The sequence below is a fragment of the Danio rerio genome, chromosome 17 (genome assembly GCF_049306965.1).
Source record: "Danio rerio strain Tuebingen ecotype United States chromosome 17, GRCz12tu, whole genome shotgun sequence".
NCBI classification, from domain to species: Eukaryota; Metazoa; Chordata; class Actinopteri; order Cypriniformes; family Danionidae; genus Danio; species Danio rerio.
Window position 1 is genome coordinate 38,989,860 of NC_133192.1, and position 21,500 is coordinate 39,011,359.

Below are 21,500 nucleotides of genomic sequence, written 5' to 3' on the forward strand. Positions count from 1 at the left end.
AACATTGCCTGGTCTATATATATATATATATATATATATATAATTAATCCTTACACATAATATGACACACCACTAGTGAGATGTACAGTATCACAACAGAACCACTTACTTCAACACTCAGATTACTGTATGAACGCATTCATCTTTGTCTGAGCTGAGAGAGACACTCAATAGCACAGACCGTAATATCTGTCAGAGTCCATAAAAGCGGGACTGTAACATTGCAGAGTCATATAGTAAACAGCAGACGCTGGAGGCTGGAGGATGATTTAGCACCGAAGAGATGGAGTGGCCCGCAGGCACCTCAAACTACATTTAGATAAGCCGAGAGGACAACATGTGACAGAATGAGAGGAGCTGAGAATTCAGAATGCATGTTTAATGTCAGCAAAACGTCAGAATTAGACTTTTTTTTTTATTATACAAGATTACTTATTGTAAATTATTCGCCTGAGCACATTAAAGACAGGAAAAATTATGTCTTTGTTCATTTTATCAAAATGTACTAACTCTAAATGATTATTCCTTGTCACTTATGTAATTTTCCAAATTAATTCTTGATTCATTTCGAAATGCATCACGTTTTAGAAGTTAAATGGGTTGTGAATGCAATTTAATGCCTTTAAATGTGTGAAAATGTGCTCTGCGTTGTAATCAAGCTCTGATGTTCATCCATTCTAATTCGGCCCTTTTATATCTCTATGTCCAATAAGGCCTCTGCAAAAGTCTCTTAAATAGGAAGCGTTATTTGAAAATAAGTCTTTCACGCGAGGACTATTTGAAGCTGATGCCATTCGAGTGGTATAAAGGGATATTTCAAGAGCAGTTTTAATTGCTTAGCAATCTGAATTGCTAACTATAAATAGACGAGGCTGGCAGCAGAACACGAGCTGGCAAATGTGCCCTTCGATCACAGTGAGTTCAGAGGCAATTTCATCATTAAGCCTCAATCTATTCTAGGTGACAATAAGATGGTGAATCTGGAGCACTCTGTGATACGACTCTATGATTATTCATCATTGATTTGATACTTAAATTGTGTTTAGAGAACAGTTAAAACAGATCTAAGGAAACAAAAAAGAAGAAAAAGTGGCATATATGGCTACATTTATGGAACTGTGAGATTAATGTCTGATTCTAGGGTGGCATGGTGGCTCAGTGTTTAGCACTGTCGCCTCACAGCAAGAAGGTTGCTGGTTCGAGTACCAGCTGGGCCAGTTGGCATGAATTGGGTCAACAAATGAATCTTTGTGTGAATGCGAGAGTTTATGGGTGCTTCCCAGTACTGGGTTGTGGCTGGAAGGTCGCCTGGAAGGGTGTAAAACATATACTGGAATAGTAGGTGGTTCATTCCGCTGTGGCAACCCCTAAAAAATAAGGGACTAAGGCGAAAGAAAATAAATGATATTCCAACTTTACGTTTCAAAATTGTAACTTTTGTTAATTTCTCACAAACTTCTTTTATATCTGGCAATTCTTGATTGTGTTGATTGATTGCTTGTAATCTTTAAAGATGAAACACACAAAGCCATTAAAAAACTTTTAAGTAACCTACAAATATTCAAACATATTTACTTAATACTTTTTTGTACTTAAGTATCAAAGTCAACAGTTTGATACTTTTGGATTAATAATGGGAATTATAACAGCAGACAATATAAAGTCTGATAACTAATGTCTTCAAATGTATTCCGAACATTTATTTTAAGAAATTAGAAACTTTTCAAAAGTTCATCAAGGCCGGACCTGTGCTGTCTCTTTAAAAATGTGCCATTCCTTTTAAACTATTATCACATTTACATCTAAAACTCAGATTAAAAATACAGCTCAAAAATACAGCTAGGTGTCAGTATAAAATCCAAAACGACTGTAAACTGTCAGAAATTTAAACAAGACTCAAATTAGTGCACTTTTAATGTTTGGAAATGAATTTATAAAGGTGGCATGGTGGCTTAGTGGTGAGCACTGTCGCCTCACAACAGGAAGGTCGCTGGTTCAAACCCAGGCTGCGTCATTTGGCATTTCTGTGTGGAGTTTGCATGTAATCTCCATGTTCGCGTGGGTTTACCCCTGTTTTTGCTCCAGTTTCCCCCACATTACAATGACGTGCAATAAATCCTAAAAATGAATAAACTAAATTGGCCATAGTGTATGAGTGTATGTGTATACGAGTGTGTATAGGTGTTTCCCAGGCCTTAATTTTTGTTGGAACCCTCTTCGTTTGCGACATAATACTGGGGAAAGGCGGGTTACAGGATTAAATTTTGCTAAAGGATTCAGAATAAGGATTTCTGGTTACAACTTTATTTTGATGACCTCCTAGATTTTGCAACTACATCTACTGCAAGCTCTATATTAGTGGTTATTGATGTATAAGTAAATGTATTTGTAGAATATTACTTATAGTTAACATAAATCTTTATTTTTAAAGAGCTCTTACTCTATATCTCACAAATAAAAATATCCATTACTAAATAAAGCATCTTATTTTAAATTGTTTTTTAAAATGTGCATCAATCGATTTGTCAGTAAGCCCAGGAACATTCTATGCATTAAAGAAACACTACACTTTACGTCCCCAAGAGTTAAACAGTTGAATTTTAATTACAGTAGTTTACAATTTTTATTATTCTTATTAATTAAGCCTATGCAGCATCTATTCACAGGTCAGCCTAGAAAACAACAACTTTTCATTTTCTGTTGGTCTTAGTACACATTGTAACAACAAAAGAGTCAAGCTTTAAAATTTATTTAATTTTAAGAAAATTATTGACACTTTTTGCTCATTTTTGAGTGAGATGCTAATGGTCTAATCCAATTCAATAATCTATGCTAAGCTAAGCTAAAAGTATTCCCACCTGACCCAGAGATTGGCTGAATGGATTAAAAAATGTCAAAACTTAACTCTTTAAATCGAGGAGACTTGTAAAATAAAGTTTTTTTAACAACAACAACAACAAAAAATTTCCTTTAATGAATCAGTTTAGGTGTTAATAAACAAATTAAGATGTTTCCTTTTCTTGGTGGAAATCATCCACCATGCTTTGCCACAGACACAACGGGTCAAAGAGAAAGTCTGAGAGAAACATGTGGTTTAAAAGCTTGTATATCTCTATAAAGATACGAAGTGGGATCCTCAAGGGGATGTGCCTCAGGTACTATCAGCAGCTTCCATTAAATTTAAAACTCCATCAGTTTTAGTGCAGCTCTTCTCTGCCAATACAGAAATGCCACTGGAGCATGACTGTGCTATTATTTTAGTCCCCACAGGAGACTGTCTGCCTGGCCAGGACATAAGGACTGGTAAATCTTATTTTTTAGATCATATTTTTGCACTTTATGAACAGCACCATGCCCTTTATTTCAGTTTTGACTGCCATGATGTTGACAACGTGTCTTCAGTACCTCAAGGTCAGATCAAAATAACAGTTTAACAGTTTTAATAGGAACTCCATTTAATATTTTTTATGAAAGTTTTATCATTGTTCTGACATAAAATCACACATAAAAGTCACATAAACTACAGTTTTAATTCCTCTTTTAAGTGTTTGAAAATAAAATTCCTATTAAGGATGCATTGATTTTACCTTTAATACGTTTTTAGGGTGAAAAATTATGACAATTTTAAATAGCACTCCTTTTTATTACGTATTTAATATAACATTTATTGCTGATATATTGCTGATATTATATACCTTAAGGCAAAACTGCTTTTTCACCTGTCATTACTCCAGTCTTTAGTGTCAGATGATTCAGAAATCATTATCATATGCATATTTATAGATATACACAACAATATACCATATATATCAGCAATAACAGCAATCCTATCCTCATCTGAGTGTATTACTCCTCCCACATAAAGTGACAGCAGACCAAAAAACTCACTACAGTTTGACAAATCGTCACCTTGGAATTTTAAGTTTCCATCTGCGTTCTGAACAATTTTGAAATATTGAGCTTCAAAGTTGCATTCCATATCAAACAGTATGTGTGTAACATTTAAAAAAAAAAAAAAAAGTCTTAAAATGTAGACAACTTATAAAAAACATCCCATAATTTAAATAAGTTGTCATTTAATAAGAATGTCAATAACTCAATTTTGACAGAAAATGTCAGATAGAGCCTTATAATTCTAAGGTGACGAAATATTGCAGCCATTGGACAACATAATGTACTTTTGAGGCTTTATTAGGCGAGATTGTAGTTGTTTAGATGCAACTATGCAGTTTATTTATAAGGATAGTGCCTATTTTAAATATTTATAATTTCAGAGATTCAGTGAAGCAAAAAGAAACTCCTCAGGGGAGAAAAACTCAGTGTAAATTTCAAACTATTGCTTATCAAATCATGATTAAATCATCATTGTCTCTTTTGTTTGTTGTAGTACAGTATTTATACCATAGTAATCTGGTATTGTTTGCTTTGCTTTGGCTTTTTCAGGGTTAATTATTATGATCTCCCAATTGTAAAACAGAGAAATACTGGGAAATGTCTCTAGACTGATGGCACTTCATGTCGTTCAACCTTATAATCTTAAAATGTGAGCAAAATCACCTGTTTTGTCATCACTTTAGACCTTACGCTAGAGAATCAAATACTAGCTCTAAAGTGATGTTTGTGAAGTAGCAATGGTTTCTGCTGTTCTGACATCAGCTGCAGAAAGTAGTTCCTCATACAAAAGGATTTTTTTAGACTCCATGTTTGATTTTGTTATATATAGATATCTATAAATATATTAGAAATACAGTAGGTGACTCTTTAATATGAGCATTACTGCCTTGCCTTGTACCACCGCTGCTTTAAATGAGTAAGAACGTGTTTTTTAGGTATGACCAAGTTTGCTACTATGCCGCCAGGGGGCACAAAGAGACGGGATGTGAACGGACAGAAATAGCCTATAGAGAAGCAGTAAATACTCTGCTACTTCTAAATGAAGATAAACAATGAAACAAAAGCCTTATAATTTCTTTATTAATCATTAAAAACTTGTTAAGTGCAATGAGGATTCATTTTGGAAAGTAAAATTAAAGAAATAAAAGACAATAAAAAAATATATAAAAATAAAATAAATAAATAAATAAATAAAGCTGTGTTTTAGCCTAAATATAGAGAGATGTACAGTGTTATTTTAAAGTGATAGGATTAATGTAATGTAATGTAATGTGTATTTATATAGCGCATTTATTGTGTATGGCCATACACCCAAAGCGCTTCACAATCATGAGGGGGGGGTCTCTCCACACCACCACCAGTGTGCAGCATCCACTTGGATGATGCGACGGCAGCCACAGGACAACGGCGCCAGTGCGCTCACCACACACCAGCTATTGGTGGAGTGGAGAGACAGTGATAGAGCCAATTCAGTGGATGGGGATGATTGGGAGGCCATGATCGTATGGGCCGATAGAGGGACTTTGGCCAGGACACCGGGGTTGCACCCCTGCTCTTTCACGAGAAGTGCCATGGGATTTTTAATGACCACAGAGAGTCAGGACAGTCAATATACTTTTTCATTTAAGTTTTTATTTAGTTTTATTTCACATTTTCGTTGTTGATTATATTTTACTATCTCATTTTATGTCTCAATTACTGAACATAAATAATAAATGAACAATTGAGTAGTACTAATTCTTTATTTAAAGACATTACCAGCGAAAGACTGAGAAACGGTCCTACTAAAATTTAAAAGAAAGCTGCAAAGTGGCCTATATTATTTTAATTCTAGCCTATATCATTTTAATTCATCTTCTCTGTATCTGTCACTTGCGGTTCAATGCACACGTGCTGAGCGAGATGAGAAACAACACGGCAATATCAACCTTTTTATAGACTATAAGCTACTATTACATATAATATTGTAGTTTTTACATATAGTATTGCATTAATTTACATAGATGTTTTATAGTTTATATAGGCCTAAAATGAACGCCTCAGTTTGATTCATAGTTATTATTTAAAACATAAACCTGTGTTTTTAATGACGAATGTGGGTGTCACAAAATACTTTTTAAACCAATGTTTTTTTTTATTATTATTATTTAATGTGAACAAAACTTGATACAAATTTAAATGTATTTATTACACACCCTTATTGGAAAAAAAACTGAACCAATTACAGTGCTTCCCGCAGGTTTAAAATATACTTGCGGTGACAGCCGGACTGAAACACACCATTTACCCACCCCACATCCCATAAACAGTTAACTGTATGCGACAAACAAAACATAATTTCATTTTTAATAATACTTATATTTGATTACAGTTTGTCTGTCATGTATGTTTGTTGTTAGCCATTACAAATATAGATATCTTCATGCATTGAAAAAACCTGACTTTGAATAAATAAATGACCATTTATATTAAAGAGCCCATATTATGGGTTTTTGAAAATTCCCCTCCATGTAGTGTGTAACACAGCTCTAAGTGTAGTGGAGTATCCAGCTAAGGCTTAAATCTGTTAGTGTACAGTGTTAAAAACGGTTGATTCATCTAAAAAAGAGTCGACTCATAATGCTTCAAACGAGTCGCCTTGATACGGATTCATTAGGTGTTTCGCCATGACGTACGAACGAAACCAAGTTATTCACGTGCACGCGCAAACCCGGGAGATTTCAAACCTGAGGCCCCGCCCTCTGACGCAGAAACCGAGACACACACACACACACACACACACACACCCACAAACACACACACACAAACATGCCGGTCGATTGAAGTCACACTGCAGATGGATATATTGAGTCTCTACCCAAAGATGAAACCTCAGCATTATAGCCAAGCAGTTGGAAACTACTGGAAACTTCTGGAAGCTACATGCTACAAAGAATACTTCATCAGCGTTTGTTAAAGGAAGGATCAGTAAAGAGTAACTTACTGATAGACGTCAGGATGGGTTTCTTCCTCCATTTCTCAAGTGTAAGTACGTGCGATTAAAGTTGCCTCGTTGACTCTAGCTTGCAAATGTATTTAGTTGTGATTTGTTACTTGTAACCGCATGTACTGTATCAGGTTAACTGGCTATATTCTCTTATCGTGTGCAAAGTCACGTTAAAAACGCGACGCGTGCTGCGTTAACGGAGCTCCGTGGACGGGGAGTAACGTTAGTGTGTGTGTCTGTGTGTGCGTGCGCGCGCTGTCGTCCGGAGGTGTGTGTGTTTGTGTGTGTGTGTGTGTGTGTGTGTGTGCGCGCGCGCGTTGTCGTCCGGAGCAGGGTTAAGTGCGTATGTGTGTGTGTGTGTGTGTGTGTGTCTGTGAAAAGAGCAGAGTGAGAAGGAGATCTCCTCAACTGTTTTTGGAGTTTTTGTTCAATAAAATAGTCAGTCGTCTGTATTTTCAAGTCCATAGTCTGTATTTACATTGACCCACTGGCAGCTAAAATCCACGCCTACACTATCAAGCGTGTATGAACTGTGATTACTTTTATATTGCTGATTAGCTGTTTGGCATTTCACTCTCTCACTGAAGGCAGTCGACCAATCGCAACAGACTGTCATCGGTCCAATCAGCGCAGATTAGCTTCGCGCTAAGGAGGGGTTTGGGAACAAATGAATCCCTGAACGATTCATACAGGAGTCGCTGGGATAATTAGGTAAAAATAAATGCAGATTATAAGACCATGAAAGTGTTTTTTGACCTTGCATGCATATTAAACTGTTGTTGGAGACCCTTACAACCTAGATATGACCCTATTTCATGTATAATATGGGCTCTTTAAAACATGCTTTACTGCTGTTCATTTTCCTCTCCAGCAGTTTGAACACTACAAGCATTATGATGCAAAAATTACACAACTCTTATCCAAGCTGAAAATACTTGATGTAATTCATAATCAAATAACTCTGGTACTTTATCAGCAAAATAAATGAAGACAGTAAATCTGCTACACTTTTCCTCCAGCGGAGGGCACATGTGTTCTGCTGTTTTATGGTCTTCATCAATCCCCGGGTTCATGTGTCAGTTAATGAAAGTACTTATAAACCAGGGCCTGTTCCTGAGAGAGCGAAGGTCTGGCGAAAGATTGATTCAGCTCTCAGATATTTATAATTCAGCCAACGAGAAAACTGTACCCATATATTTTTTACACACGATATCTTTCTTCTTGGCATTTCCTAATTACATTTCTTTCCTGTGACAGATCTGAAGATCAATATTCGCTCTTGCTATAGAAATAAGAAACAAATACTGGGAAATTTCTAGCAAGAGGACGTGATTACAATTCACCTGACTGCAAGAAATAAATCTAAAAATGTTACAGAGTTCATATTATTATTATTAATATTATTATTATTTACACTTTCAACTTTTGTCATAATGTTGGTGTTTGGGCATGGAAAAAATCTGCAAAGTTACAAAATCAAATATCAGTTAACGTTGTTTCTGAATTTTTTCAACACCTCTATTTTAGCCCTGAGATTTTGGCATTAATATTACGATTTTAAACAATTTGGTAATGTTTAGGTTACAACTACAGGTTTATTACTAGGCCCACATGGAATCTGCGTGTGCAGAATTCTGCAGATTTTCCGCAGAATTCCGCAGATTTTTTGCCCATTATTAAATCTGTTTATTTACTTAAGTAAATGTAAAAATCTAAATTTATTCAGTTTTTAATTAATTACAGCAATATTATGGTCTAATATGAAAATGGTCATCTGATTTAAGTACAACACAGTTTAAGTAATATGTTCTGTCTTTTAGTAGAGATATTGTATGAGAGAATATATTGTTTACCAAATAAAGTGAATCTAATTGGATTTGCATTTTAAACATTAAATAAAAGTTTTATTATTTATTTCATATATTAAGGTATTATTATATTTAAATATTAGTTATGATACTCCGCTGGATGCTCCCAAAATAATTCTGCAGAAATCCGCAGATTTTTACCAAAATTCTCCACAGAAAAATCAAAAAACATCCGCAAACTCCGTCTAGCCCTGCTTATTACCTGCCTACTATGAATACATGAACTGTTCATTCGTACACTGTTAAAACTGCTATAAAATTTACAGTATGTACACATTACGGCAATAATTTACAGTGCACTTGTAAATTTTACAGTATTTCTGTCCATTTTTACAGTTTAAAGGCTGGTTTATACTTCTGCGTCAAGTGCACGCGTATGCTACGGCGCAGCCTACGCATGGATGCATAGCCCTCACCGTGTGGAGTGTAAAAGTGTGGAGTCCCATGAAGGAGCCCCAGATGGAGACTGATATTTTGTGTTTACCTTATAATTAAAGTTGTTGCACGTATGCCAATTCCAGCCTCAAAATGAGCGAGTTTGAGCCACTTGAGCATTAAGAAAGTGTTCAGAAATAACAAAACACCAGCAAAGAAACTCGATACAGAGAAACATAAACACCTACTGCCAGCTAGCAATTCTGAATGAGGAAACCAGCCTGGTTGACTTAATACTGTGTTTCACGGATCTAATATACTGATACATATGCAATTTAACCAACTGTTTACATTCATAGACATTACCATTAAGTATACTTCTGTGTATTTGAGTGCTTCTGACACAAACCTGTGTCAGTTTAACGCAAAAGAGAACTTAATTCAATACTCACTTAATTTGTGTTTACCAGGAGTTTAAACTGACAAGACTTTAAACTATGTGAACTGGAGCTTTTATTTCAGTTTAATGACATATGTCCAACTGAGATGGAATATTTAGTAGGGGCTGGGTTTTATTTTTGAGCTCCTCCTGTCATTTTTCAATCACCGCAAACTAATGGTAGAAGGGGCGTGGCTAAGCATATTTCGCTCAAGACATCATCAGAGAAAAACTGCAACTTGAACATATTTACAGATGCTCAAGGGAATTTTAAAGATACCGGATAAGCCTGAGTTATTTATTGGTTGTTGTCTTGGAATAACATACCTTGGAATGTTGCGACTGACCAACCAGAATTGAGGATTCCAAGCGGCCCTATTATAATTTCATTTATTGTACATTTTAAAGCAAATGTTTGTCGTTGTTGCAGCTAGTGTAACTAAAACATGAGCTGTAAAGGCAATAAGGATCAGCTCATTTGCATTTAAAACCTGTTTTTTCTACCACCCAAAAAGATCATGTAAAAAAGTAAAAAGTAAATCATTGTACAGTAATGGTCCATGAGACTGTTTGAGATGAACCAGGAGTTTAGACAGACAAGGTTTTAAAGTCTGTGTGAACTGGAGGTTGCTGCAGACTTTTATTTCAGTTTGATGAAATATTTCCAAATGAAATGGAATATTAAGTAGGGGTGTGGTTTTATTTTTGGGCTCCTCCTTTCATTTTTCACTTGTAGCAAAGTAATGGTCAGAGTGCCGTGGCTACGCATATTTTACCCAAGCCGTCAAACTGACAAAATCAGAGAAGAAGGTGATTCGAAGTTCACAGATGAGCCTGTGTTATTCAATGGTTGTTATTTTAGAATAACGTACCTTGGAATGTCATGACAGACCAATCAGAATCATTCCGAGTATATTGTTTGGTTTATTGTACATTTTAAAGCACATACAGATGTTTGTTTTGCTGTTGTTGATGCTGGAGTAACTGAGACATGAGCTGTAAAGGCAAGGAGGATCAGCTCATTTGCATTTAAAAAAACACACATCAAATCAGCCAGTTTTTGCTACCACCCAAAAAGATGCAAGTAAAACATGGTACAGTGAATGATCCATGAAATAGCTTGAGCTGAACTTCACAGACATATTCTGGGAACGCCTGAGACCATAACTCCATGCAAAAAGCATTAACCTAGCATTCTTATATTTCTAATGTGATTTGCTAGTAAAATAAAAAGTTACAATAAATGAAGTGAATAAATGATTTGTGCATGTAGTCCATAGCCGAGGTGCAAGAATAAACTCTTTAGAGGACTTACGTAGTGTGTGCGAGATCCTGAGGTCTTTCTGCTGCCTCGGGAAACACAGGATGCGGAGGCTCTCCGATCGGCATGCAGCCCAGAGATTTACTGATGGCGTGGCTGAGCTTCTTTGCTGGAGACTTCTGTATAGCGAGAAAGAAACAAGATTGAAAAGTTTAAAAAAGCTGTTACAATTTATTCTGTCCCCTTTAGATATTATGTTGACTATGTAACTAAACTGTTTTGTTAGGGTTAACACGGCAAGTTGATACTGTACATGCAGTCAGTACCACGTCTGTTGATGGACCAGTTAGCAGGTAATACAGTTTTTGCCTATTGCCTGAATAATTTTTGCTAAACTTTGGCTCATTGTGTCACAACATTAAACACAAACACACAAGGCAGAACACTGGGGAAAAACATTCACATCGATGTCTAATTGATACTGCACCAGTGTTAATACAGAAAACCAAGCAAATTGTGCATAGTGGGATTACGGATCGTACTGTCGTTTTGGGTCTGGCCACAGGATGCCTCTTCCATTGCTTGTAGAAGAGGAATGCGGGCATGTAATTGGTCATATATACGTCAGGTTTGTAAGTTATTATTTTCAGTCTTGTGTCCAATCGTTTTTCAATCACCCAATGTGTTCTGTATTTTGAATAGACGTGTTTTCTTTATGATACATTTGAAATAATTTTTTAGATGAATGTATTGTAACGAATGTGTCTGATCAGACACATAGATATTTTGCATTATTCAACAAAAAATACATCATCAACTTTTTCTACCCAGAAAGAGACTGGATGGTCAGTATGTATTTCGATTCCAAGGCATTTACGACACAAAGGAATGCTCAGAAATGGACACGCAGACATGATCAAGCTTCTATATGCGTCTTGCTTAAGACTGCTTATATTAGGTGCACAGATGCTTTTAATGTAAACCTTTATTCTCTTTTTATGTAGAGGAGGGGCCATTTATATGGATACACCTTAATAAAATGGGAATGGTTGGTGATTTTAACCTCCTGTTTGTGGCACATTAGTATATGTGTGGGGGCAAACTTTTCAAGATGAGTGGTGACCATGGTGGTTATTTTAATGTCGGCCATCTTGGATCCAACTTTAGTTTTTTTCAATAGGAAGAGGGTCATTTAACACATCAAACTCATTGGGAATTTCACAAGAAAAACAATGGTGTGCTTGGTTTTAACATAACTTTATTCTTCCCTGAGTTATTTACAAGTTTCTGACTACTTATGAAATGTGTTCAATGTGCTGACCATTGTGTTGGAGTGTCAATGCAACCCTCTTCTCCCACTCTTCACACACTGATAGCAACACCGCAGGAGAAATGCCAGCGCAGGCTTCCAGTATCCGTAGTTTCAGGTGCTGCACATCTTGTATCTTCACACCATAGACAACAAATGTAGTGGGGCCATTCTTCATCAATGGAATCCTCAAGGCCACTGGATATTCGAAATTGCTACATGATGATGTGTTTCCCCTTTTTTATGCACTGAAGCTGGCATGTTCCTTAAGTTTTTCCAGCTAGATGATGCACCACCACAATATCGGTGTCAAATCCAAGCATTCCTAGATGAACAGTTTCCTGAAAAGTGGATTGGTCATCGTGGGCCAGTTGAATGGCCCCCAAGCTATCCCAATCTAACCCCCGTAGACTTTTACCTTTGAGGTCATCTGAAGGCAATTGTCTAAAAGCTGGGATAGGGTGATTGAATATACAATTTGTACAGTATAAGAATCATTACATCTATGGGAAGTCCCCATAAAGATAGCTATGAAAGTGTGTGCATGTGTGTGTGTTATGAGACAAATCTGCGGTGATTTTAATCTCCAGTCTGTTATTTAGCCGTTTAGACATTTCTTTAATGTAAATTTTTTTTCTGAATGGCTGAAGGTTTTTCATATTTTTGCTCAAATAGTTTTAAGCTCTGCTGCATAGTTGTGCATTGTGATCAGGGTCATAGAAAGCATGAGGTTATTGTTGCAATGTGTGCATTGTATGATTTATTTTTTACAAAATACATTTTTGTCTTAGAAGTCTTAGATTGTCTTCTATATTTTTTACTAGAACAGATAAAGTGTTAAGCTGCCATATGCTCATGTTACATGTTAAAAAGCTCTTCCCTAGTTGTGAATAACTTACACACATAGCCACCGAATGTCTAAAAGAGATTATAAACCTTGCAAGCTTTAAAATAATAATAATGCAATTTAATTGTATGCTGTTATTGGCATAAAACTGGAATTTATGCATATTTGACCTATACATAAACTCCCCTAGAAAAACTTTATACTACGTAATAATATATAGAGATACATTTTATACGTTTCATCTCAAGTTAATGAAAAAATCTCTTTGATTCAGCAAAATCCTAGCTTTGTGGTTAAAAAAAATCTTTATCGAGGGGGTAAGAATGAGTGAGGGAGAAAATGGCGTAATTGGATTTGGGAGGCAGTGCGAATCGTTTCCCAGGCTGTAATTTCCAGCAGTGTGACTGAGCTTTGGAACAACGCTTGAGTATTAAAAAAGTAATCAATATAACTTACTTGCTGAAAAACACAAACCCCATGAAACTCTGACTTAGAAAAGAATGACGTTTAACAGGAAACAAAATATTAGCTGCTCATCCATCCTTCACCCATGGCCAAACAAGTCATTTTGCTTTAAACACGTACACCGCCTCTCAAAAGTTGGAGTCAGTAAGGTTTTCTGTTTATGTTTTTTTAAAGGGCACCTGTTTTACCCTTTTTACAAGATGTATAATAAGACTTTGGTGTCTCCAGAATATGTCTGTAAAGTTTCAGCTCAAACTACCCATGAGATTATTTATTATATAAAGTAGAATATGCCCATTTTAGTGTCTGAGGACAATGTAGCTGCATTTGTAGCCTGTGGCTTTAAATGATAATGAGCTGCTTCTCCCTGCCCACCGTTCCCCCATGCTTGTCTGCTTCTCATGCGTTATGTCAGATAAACAGCAGTCAGTGACAGAGATAGACACGATTGAAGCTGAAACAAGATTACTAGTCAAAAATACGTTAAGTTTATTTGATGTATTTGTGGTGGAGTTTATTCAAGCCTTTCTGAAATGATGAGTCACACACAAACGCAGTTTGCAGTACACACACACACACATACATTGTGGTGATTATAGCAGTGATTATGGCAGTGGTGATTATAGCAGTTAAGAATTAGATATAGATTTGACTCTATTGCAAACATGCTCTTTTTAAAAACATTTTAAACTTAGAAAATTAATTATTGAGGTGCAGCTGATAACAGAAAGTTTTAACATGTTATACACCCATTTTTTTTTTTTTGCAAAACATGTGTATACATACAATTATGGAGACATGGCACCTGTTAATCAATTTGGTGGGTGAGGGAAGCTGCACTCCTATTTCACGTTGCGGTGGAAAAGTCACTGGGATTTGAGTCCTATTTTAACTTCAGGAAATGTAAAAAAAAAGAGACTTGTTGGGTTTATATCACTCCAATATGACTGTGGACACACTATAGATACACACAGTTCTGTCCAAATAGCTTACAAAAGTAGCTATCACGGGGGGCTTTAAAAAACATGTTAACTCAGCACTTAAGACATAATAAGAAGACACAGGACAGATATTGGCTGGACGGTGGCGCAGTGGTTAGCACGATCGCCTCACAGCTAGAAGGTCGCTGGTTTAAGCCTCAGCTGAGCCAGTTGGCATTTCTGTTTAGTTTTTGCATGTTCTCCCCATGTTCGCGTGGGTTTCCTACAGGTGCTCCGGTTTACCCCATAGCCCAAATACATGCGGTAGAGGTGAATTGGGTACATTGTTCGTAGTGTGTGTGTGTGTGTGTGTGTGTGTGTGTGTGTGTGTGTGTGAATGAGTGTGTATGGGTGTTTCCCAGTGATGGGTTGCAGCTTGAAGGGCATTCGCTGTGTAAAACATATGCTGGATAAGTTGTCGGTTCATTCCGCTGTGGCGACCCTAAATTAATAAAGGGACTAAACCGAAAAGAAAATGAATGTGGACAGATATTTAAAATCTTTACTTGTATGTGGAACATTATTATTTAAACAATTCTAAAAATAGGTTTTAAAAAGGGTTTCATCAAAATTTGAAGCAGCACAGCTATTCCTAACATTGATAATATTATTAATAATAACAATAAATGCTTTTGAGTACTAAATCAGCATGTTAGGAAGATCTTGGTACACCGAACATATAAGAACATATAAGATGCTGAAAAATCAGTCAGCGTTGCCATCTGGAATCAATACATAATCAAATAAAATGCAATGTCTTTTGTGTTTTTGTATTAAGGGAATTCAAATTTCACAATATTGCTGTTTTAGTGCATTTTAGTGGATCGTTTTCTGTTCTGTAAAAAGAAATATAATCAGATAAAATAGCAGAACTAGAAAACATACATTTTGCCACTTTATTTAACAATAATATGGTGAAATTTGCTTACATTATTTAAAATCTGTTGTTTATTTTTAAGATAAATCTAATAAATCAAATTTAAAGAGCCCCTATTATGGGTTTTTGAAAATGACATGCAGTGTTGAACACAGCTCTAAGTGAAGGAAAACGTCCAGCTGAGGGTTAAATCTGAAAGTGCACCATGTTTAAAACTATTGATTCTCGACACAGAGTCAAATAAATTATGTTTTGTGTTTAGATATTTTGACTGCTCGTATTGACATCGATATCAGACATCACCAAATGTTTTTTATTTTATTTTTATGTTTTTATTTGAATATGCGAGTAGTACACAAAATAGGATCACATACAAAGAAAAGAAAACAACAACAAAAACATGAAAAAACAATGTGTGTGTGTATGTGTGTGTGTGTGTGTGTGTGTGTGTGTGTGTGTGTGTGTGTGTGTGTGTGTGTGTGTGTGTGTGTGTGTGTGTGTGTGTGTGTGTGTGTGTCTGTGTGTGTGCGTGTAAAGGTAACTAGGTGGATGGTCAGCAAATAGCATGGATATACTGTAATTAAATCGATAGAAAAAAAATCAATCAGTGGAAAGCAGTGACAACAATGATAGGATTGTAGTAAAAAGAAAGAAAGGACAACAGTATTCATAACTGAACAACAATAATAATTACAAGTACAACACCAACTACTACTACTACAAAAAATTACTAATGTTACAACTACTACTGCTGCTACTACAGCCACAATGATGACTGCTACTACTACAATGTCTACTACTACTATTACTACTACTACAACAACGTCTACTACAACTGATACTACTTCAACAATGACTACTACTATTGATACGACATTACCAAATATGAAGTGCCAAACCTGGTAAAACATGAATACACCTTTGCCTTCAAACATTAGCGGAGAGCAGGGGATCATGGGATTGATCATGACGCAAAGATTACTATCGCTTACAGATGACCAGACATGCGATGGTGGCATTTTTCTGTTGATTGATGCAATAACTTACACTGCCACATGAAATTCGCCATTGTTATTAAAGAATTAGCAAAGACTACTAATGTATGGCACTTTGTCAGTAACACCGGTAAGTGTGATTAAAATGTTTGCCTCGTTTTCTGGAGTTTGCAAAATATTTATTTAATTGTGTGCTGTAACTTGTTATCACTCCGCGCAGCTTGCAATCACTCATCTTATATAAGATCAGTGCTTGTAATGTGTCTCTCAGGTTAAATCTTTATGAGGCTATTCACATGATGCGTCCAAAACTACATTGAAAATGCAATGTGTGCTTCTTCCTTTACTGATTTAAATGCGTTTCTGAGCTCGTGATGCCCTGCTGATTGTCATTGCTATGGCCAACATCAGCTGTTCCTACGCAGTCTTTGCCACGTGTGGATTAATACTGAATGTGTGTCGTTGTTATTACTTGAAGTTATGGTTAAGAATAGAATATATGCTGATGTTTAACTGCATTGCTTTACAATAAAAACAGACTGGGTCATCGGTCCAATCAGCACAGATAAGCATCACGCTAAGGAGAAGCGATGGGAACAAATGAATCGCTGAACTAATCATTTGGGAGTCGTTTGGATAAGTACGTAAAACTAAATGCAAATTATAAGACAATTAAAGTGTTTTTTGACCTTGCATGCATATCAGCCTGTTGTAGAAGACCCCACAACCAAAATATGACCTTTTTTAATGCTTAATTGGGGCTCTTTATCACTCTAAAACAGTATTATACAATTAAACTTAACCAATAAATGTATTATTGGTATTATCATTTTGAATAAATATATAAAATAAATATACATTTTTTTCAAAGTCAAATTTTTTGTCCATAAACGTAGGTTTTGCCATGAATTTTCATTTTGATGCAAACTCCATATTGAACCATTAGGAGCTTCTGTGATTAATGGCTTCAATTTAGGTCTGTTCCTCCAACAAAGCCACTGAACACACTGAATATAGAGTATTATAACAATACGCCTTTATGATATATTTCTTTGTCATTTCAAAGCATTATGAATCGCCATCCACATCCATTATACTCACAACATCTCCTTTCACCGCATAAAATGAATGAATACAGGTTTGTAATGACATGAGGGTGAGTAAATGATTAATCCATTTTGGGATAAACTCTCTACCTCTTTAAAATGGGGTATTCATTTACATGGTCATCAGTAATCTAATTATATGTACCTTATTCTCAATAAGACATTACTATGATTGAGATGTCAACATGAGTTGCTTTTAGATTAACCTTTACATGTCCTTACTTTGAATCTTATAGTACATACAGTTGAAGTCAGAATTATTAGCCCCCTTGAATTATTAGCCCCCCTGTCCCCCACCCCCAATTTCTGTTTAACTGACCAGCAAATTTCTGTTAAATTTTTTTTAACACATTTCTAAACATAATAGTTTTAATAACTTACGACTTTATTAAAAGTCTCTTTAATAAAATATTTCTAATAACTGATTTATTTTGTCTTTGCCATGATGACAGAAAATAATATCTTACTAGATTTTTTCAAGACACTTCTATACAGCTTAAAGTGACATTTAAAGGTTTAACTAGGTTAATTAGGTAAACGAGGCAGGTTAGGGTAATTAGGCAATTTATTGTGTAACAATGGTTTGTTCTGTAGATTATCTGAAAAAAATTGCTTAAAGGGGCTAATAATTTTGACCTTAAAATGGTGTTTAAAAAATTTATTCTAGCCGAAATAAAACAAATAAGACTTTCTCCAGAGGAAAAAATATTATCAGACATACTGTGAAAATATCCTTGCTTCGTTAAACATCATTTGCAAAATATTTTTGAAAGAAAAAGAAAAATCAAAGGGGGGCTAATAATTCTGACTTTAACTGTACATCAATTACAACATGAAAAAAAAGCTTAAACAGAGAATGTACTTCTATTGTCTTTTAATGTTGACAGCACATTGTTGATCATGTTTTATAGTGCTTTTATTGAACGTATTGCAACATTTTGTGTGATATGCTTGTGTTAAAATGCTTCTGAGGCCCAGAAGGACGTCACAAGTTGTTGGGAATAAAATTAAAGAGCATTCACAGTATATACAAAGAATGAGTACTAAATAGGGCTATTATGACTGTCAATGATGAGAGGCATCCTTTATCATACACCTATGTTACCACCAGGTCGTCGATATTGTGTTCCCAGATGCGTAAGGAATAGGAAAAAATTATAATTTATACCTCAAGCAATTACATTTTTCTAATTCCTCCTTCCTCAGTAGCAGTTGATGGTCAGTAGACTGTATATTTATTTAGGGTAAGGGTACTATGTATTTAAATGATTTATGCCAAATGTCAGATGTCTCTGTGAGTGTATGCTACAAATGAAATTTCCCTACGGGGACAAAATAAAGTTAAACTTATTATCTTTTGGGAGAAGCCTGTGTCATTTTTAGTCTAAAAAAAACTTGCTGGTTAATTAATAGTAAGAATTTGTCAGGGGTACAGTATGAATAATTTCAGACCTGACTGTATATGTTCATAATGTAATCACATTTTATTGACAGTAACAAAAAATATTGTAAGTATTTTTTCCTATACTTTCCCTCTCTTTCTCAGTTTAAGCATCAATGCAGAAAGAAGTTGGACTTGGTTTGGATCAGAATTGGTGGGAAATGGTGGAAAATCAGCTTTGTTGGACAACCTTCAAATAAGATTGCTAATGTTCTAGACTTTGCGTCACTGATAGCCCGAAGACGAATTTTATTACACTGGAAGTCTTCTAAACCTCTTCCCACAGTCTCATGGTAAAAATATTTAACGTATTTTCTATATATTGAAAAAATTACGTTTACATTAAGAGGTTCCACTGAAAAATCATATAAAAACTGGGATCCTCTGATTAATTTGGAATACCACACACCTCTTCGCTGATCTATAAGTAGTTTGTTTTGTCTTTTAAGAAAGATCTCTGCTCTTCTTATTAATGTGTGCGTGTGTTATTTATATTTTATGTATACTTATTCAGTTGCTTTGACAATTCTTGTAGGTGCTAATGTTGTTGTGTTTTATTTTTTTTATTATTATTAATTTTATTATAATTTTATTATTATTATTATTTTATTATTCTCCTCCTTGGGGGTGGGATGGGGGACTGAGGGTTTTTGAATGTTCTTGTTTACCCTTAATTCCTGTTAAAAAATGTGTAAATTATTGTTATTGTGGTATTTTTTGTAGACTGCACAAAAAAAAATTGTAAGTAAATTTGTCGAGAGGTGTCGTTTTACCAGTGTTGCCATGACAGTAGCACTATTGCAAGCAGCAGGAAAAAGAATACTACATAGAAATGTCCTGCAGGCGCATTATTTGAGCATACCTTTCCAGTGAACATGTGTTGTTCAAGCATAGATAAGTATGCGGATACATATGGGAATATCCACAGAGCGGAATACTGAACTATTTTAAACTTTGACTGCGACATGTATGCAAACTAGCTTACAGTCTACTCTACTGATCTAGCACTTTGTTCAATGCAACAACAAGCACTTTGTAAGCTGCTTAATTCTGCCACTATCACTGGAGGAAGAGTGAAACCAGAGCACCGAACACTGCTGGCCAATGAGCTGCAGCATAGCCTTTTATTACAGCCCAAATTTTCAGCCATTTTCCTCTTTGCCATAATCAGCCAAAAATGTGGTGCATCCCCAAATATTACTATTATTACTCAATCACAAGATGGCGAAAAAAAAAAAAAAAAAAAACAAGAGCGAATTGGCAAATAGCACAATGAAAATATTTACTAACAGTCAAGGTTATTTGTAGCATCACCATGAAAGTGTGTTATTAGTTTCAGTGCTAGTTACTGGAGAATTACATTCCCTTAGAATATCGACCAATCAGAATCAAGCATTCCAGAGAACCGTAGTAATAAAAGAGATATGTTGTTGTACATTTGAATGTGCTGCATGACAGTACGTACCCATGATGAGTGCTCCTTCATCTGGTGCTGGTTGCTATGAGGGCCGCTGGCATGACCGCGCCAAAAGCAGCTCTGACAAAGCTGGTAGCCATGACACTGCTGGCAGCGGTACCGAAAACCCATCATGCTCTCACTCCGGCAGTATGAACATTCCACTGGATGGAAGACTGCGGGATGCAAACACACACACCGCTTTCAGGCATTTGCTGAGTTATTTTGGGATTGAGGTGGTCTGACACAGAGGGTGATGAAAAAAACAAGATATTAAAGGTGACATATCAAGTCTACCCTACCTAGGGTTCACCTACTTTAAAGCAAATATCAAATTCCCTGACTTCCAGTGACTAAAAAGCTGATTCATATGATAATACATCAGCATTTAAAAGATTATCTAACTTCAATATATGTTAAATGAAAAAAGGGCCAGCACAAAAGTAATCAAAATGTAATCCAAAAGTAATCAGATTAGGTTACCATGAATGAGATCATATAATTGACTACAAATGTAGTCGTGTCATTTGTAATTAATAATTGGTTGTTCTGTTGTTTTTAGATTGTCTGTAAACTCTCCGCCCTCATCAGAAACCAGCAGCTCATTTGCATTTAAAGAGACACCCTAAAATTTTTTTTTTTTTGCTCACACCCATTATAAGTTATGAAAAGAGCTTTAATTTCACATTAAACACACACACACACACACACACACACACACACACACACACACACAAATGCAGCACGTACCATTCTCTACATTAGCGAGTCGGTGCATGAGAGGTAGCCATACGAGGCACTGCGGGGGTGGATCTGCCATCAACACATCCAAAAACGTATTCAGCAAGATCTTCTTCTGGCAGAGATCAGATAAGACACTTTCAGAGAAAGCCTCTAAGTCCCTGAGACAGGTTGAATGAGATGCCGATCGTTTTAAAGAGACTCTTTCTGCGGTCAGAAGCAGATTAGTGTTCTCACCTGCTGAGGGAAGCATGTTCTCACGGAGTGCTCAGTGTAGCCGAACGAAGGCCCCTCGAACACTGCCGTCGGGAGCTTCAACACCTCCCTCAGGAACTGGTCAAATTTGGCAAAGACCATCACCCCGTTGGAGTCTGAGATCTGGGAAAATACATCTGATGGAGAACGAGAAAGATTTTAAGTTAATTATGTCATGCTGTAGAAAGAATATTTCAGAACAAAA

At 35.8% G+C, this 21,500-nt stretch overlaps 1 protein-coding gene across 16 annotated transcripts in view; it reads right to left on the bottom strand.

Annotated features, from left to right (window-relative positions):
- The window catches only part of dtnbb (dystrobrevin, beta b), a 91,386-nt gene that overhangs the window by 58,090 nt on the left and 11,796 nt on the right, over positions 1–21,500 (bottom strand). For 11 of the 16 annotated variants that reach the window (XR_012392759.1, XR_012392762.1, XR_012392760.1 and 8 more), the window contains 4 exon segments: positions 21,278–21,432; positions 21,050–21,155; positions 20,309–20,475; positions 10,878–11,002 (listed from right to left, as the gene is read on the bottom strand). Coding sequence is in view for 10 of the 16 variants with exons in the window: in XM_017351659.4 (XP_017207148.1) it covers positions 10,878–11,002; positions 20,309–20,475; positions 21,050–21,155; positions 21,278–21,432 (553 nt within the window). In the remaining 6 variants the exon portion in view is untranslated. 16 annotated transcript variants of the gene reach the window in all.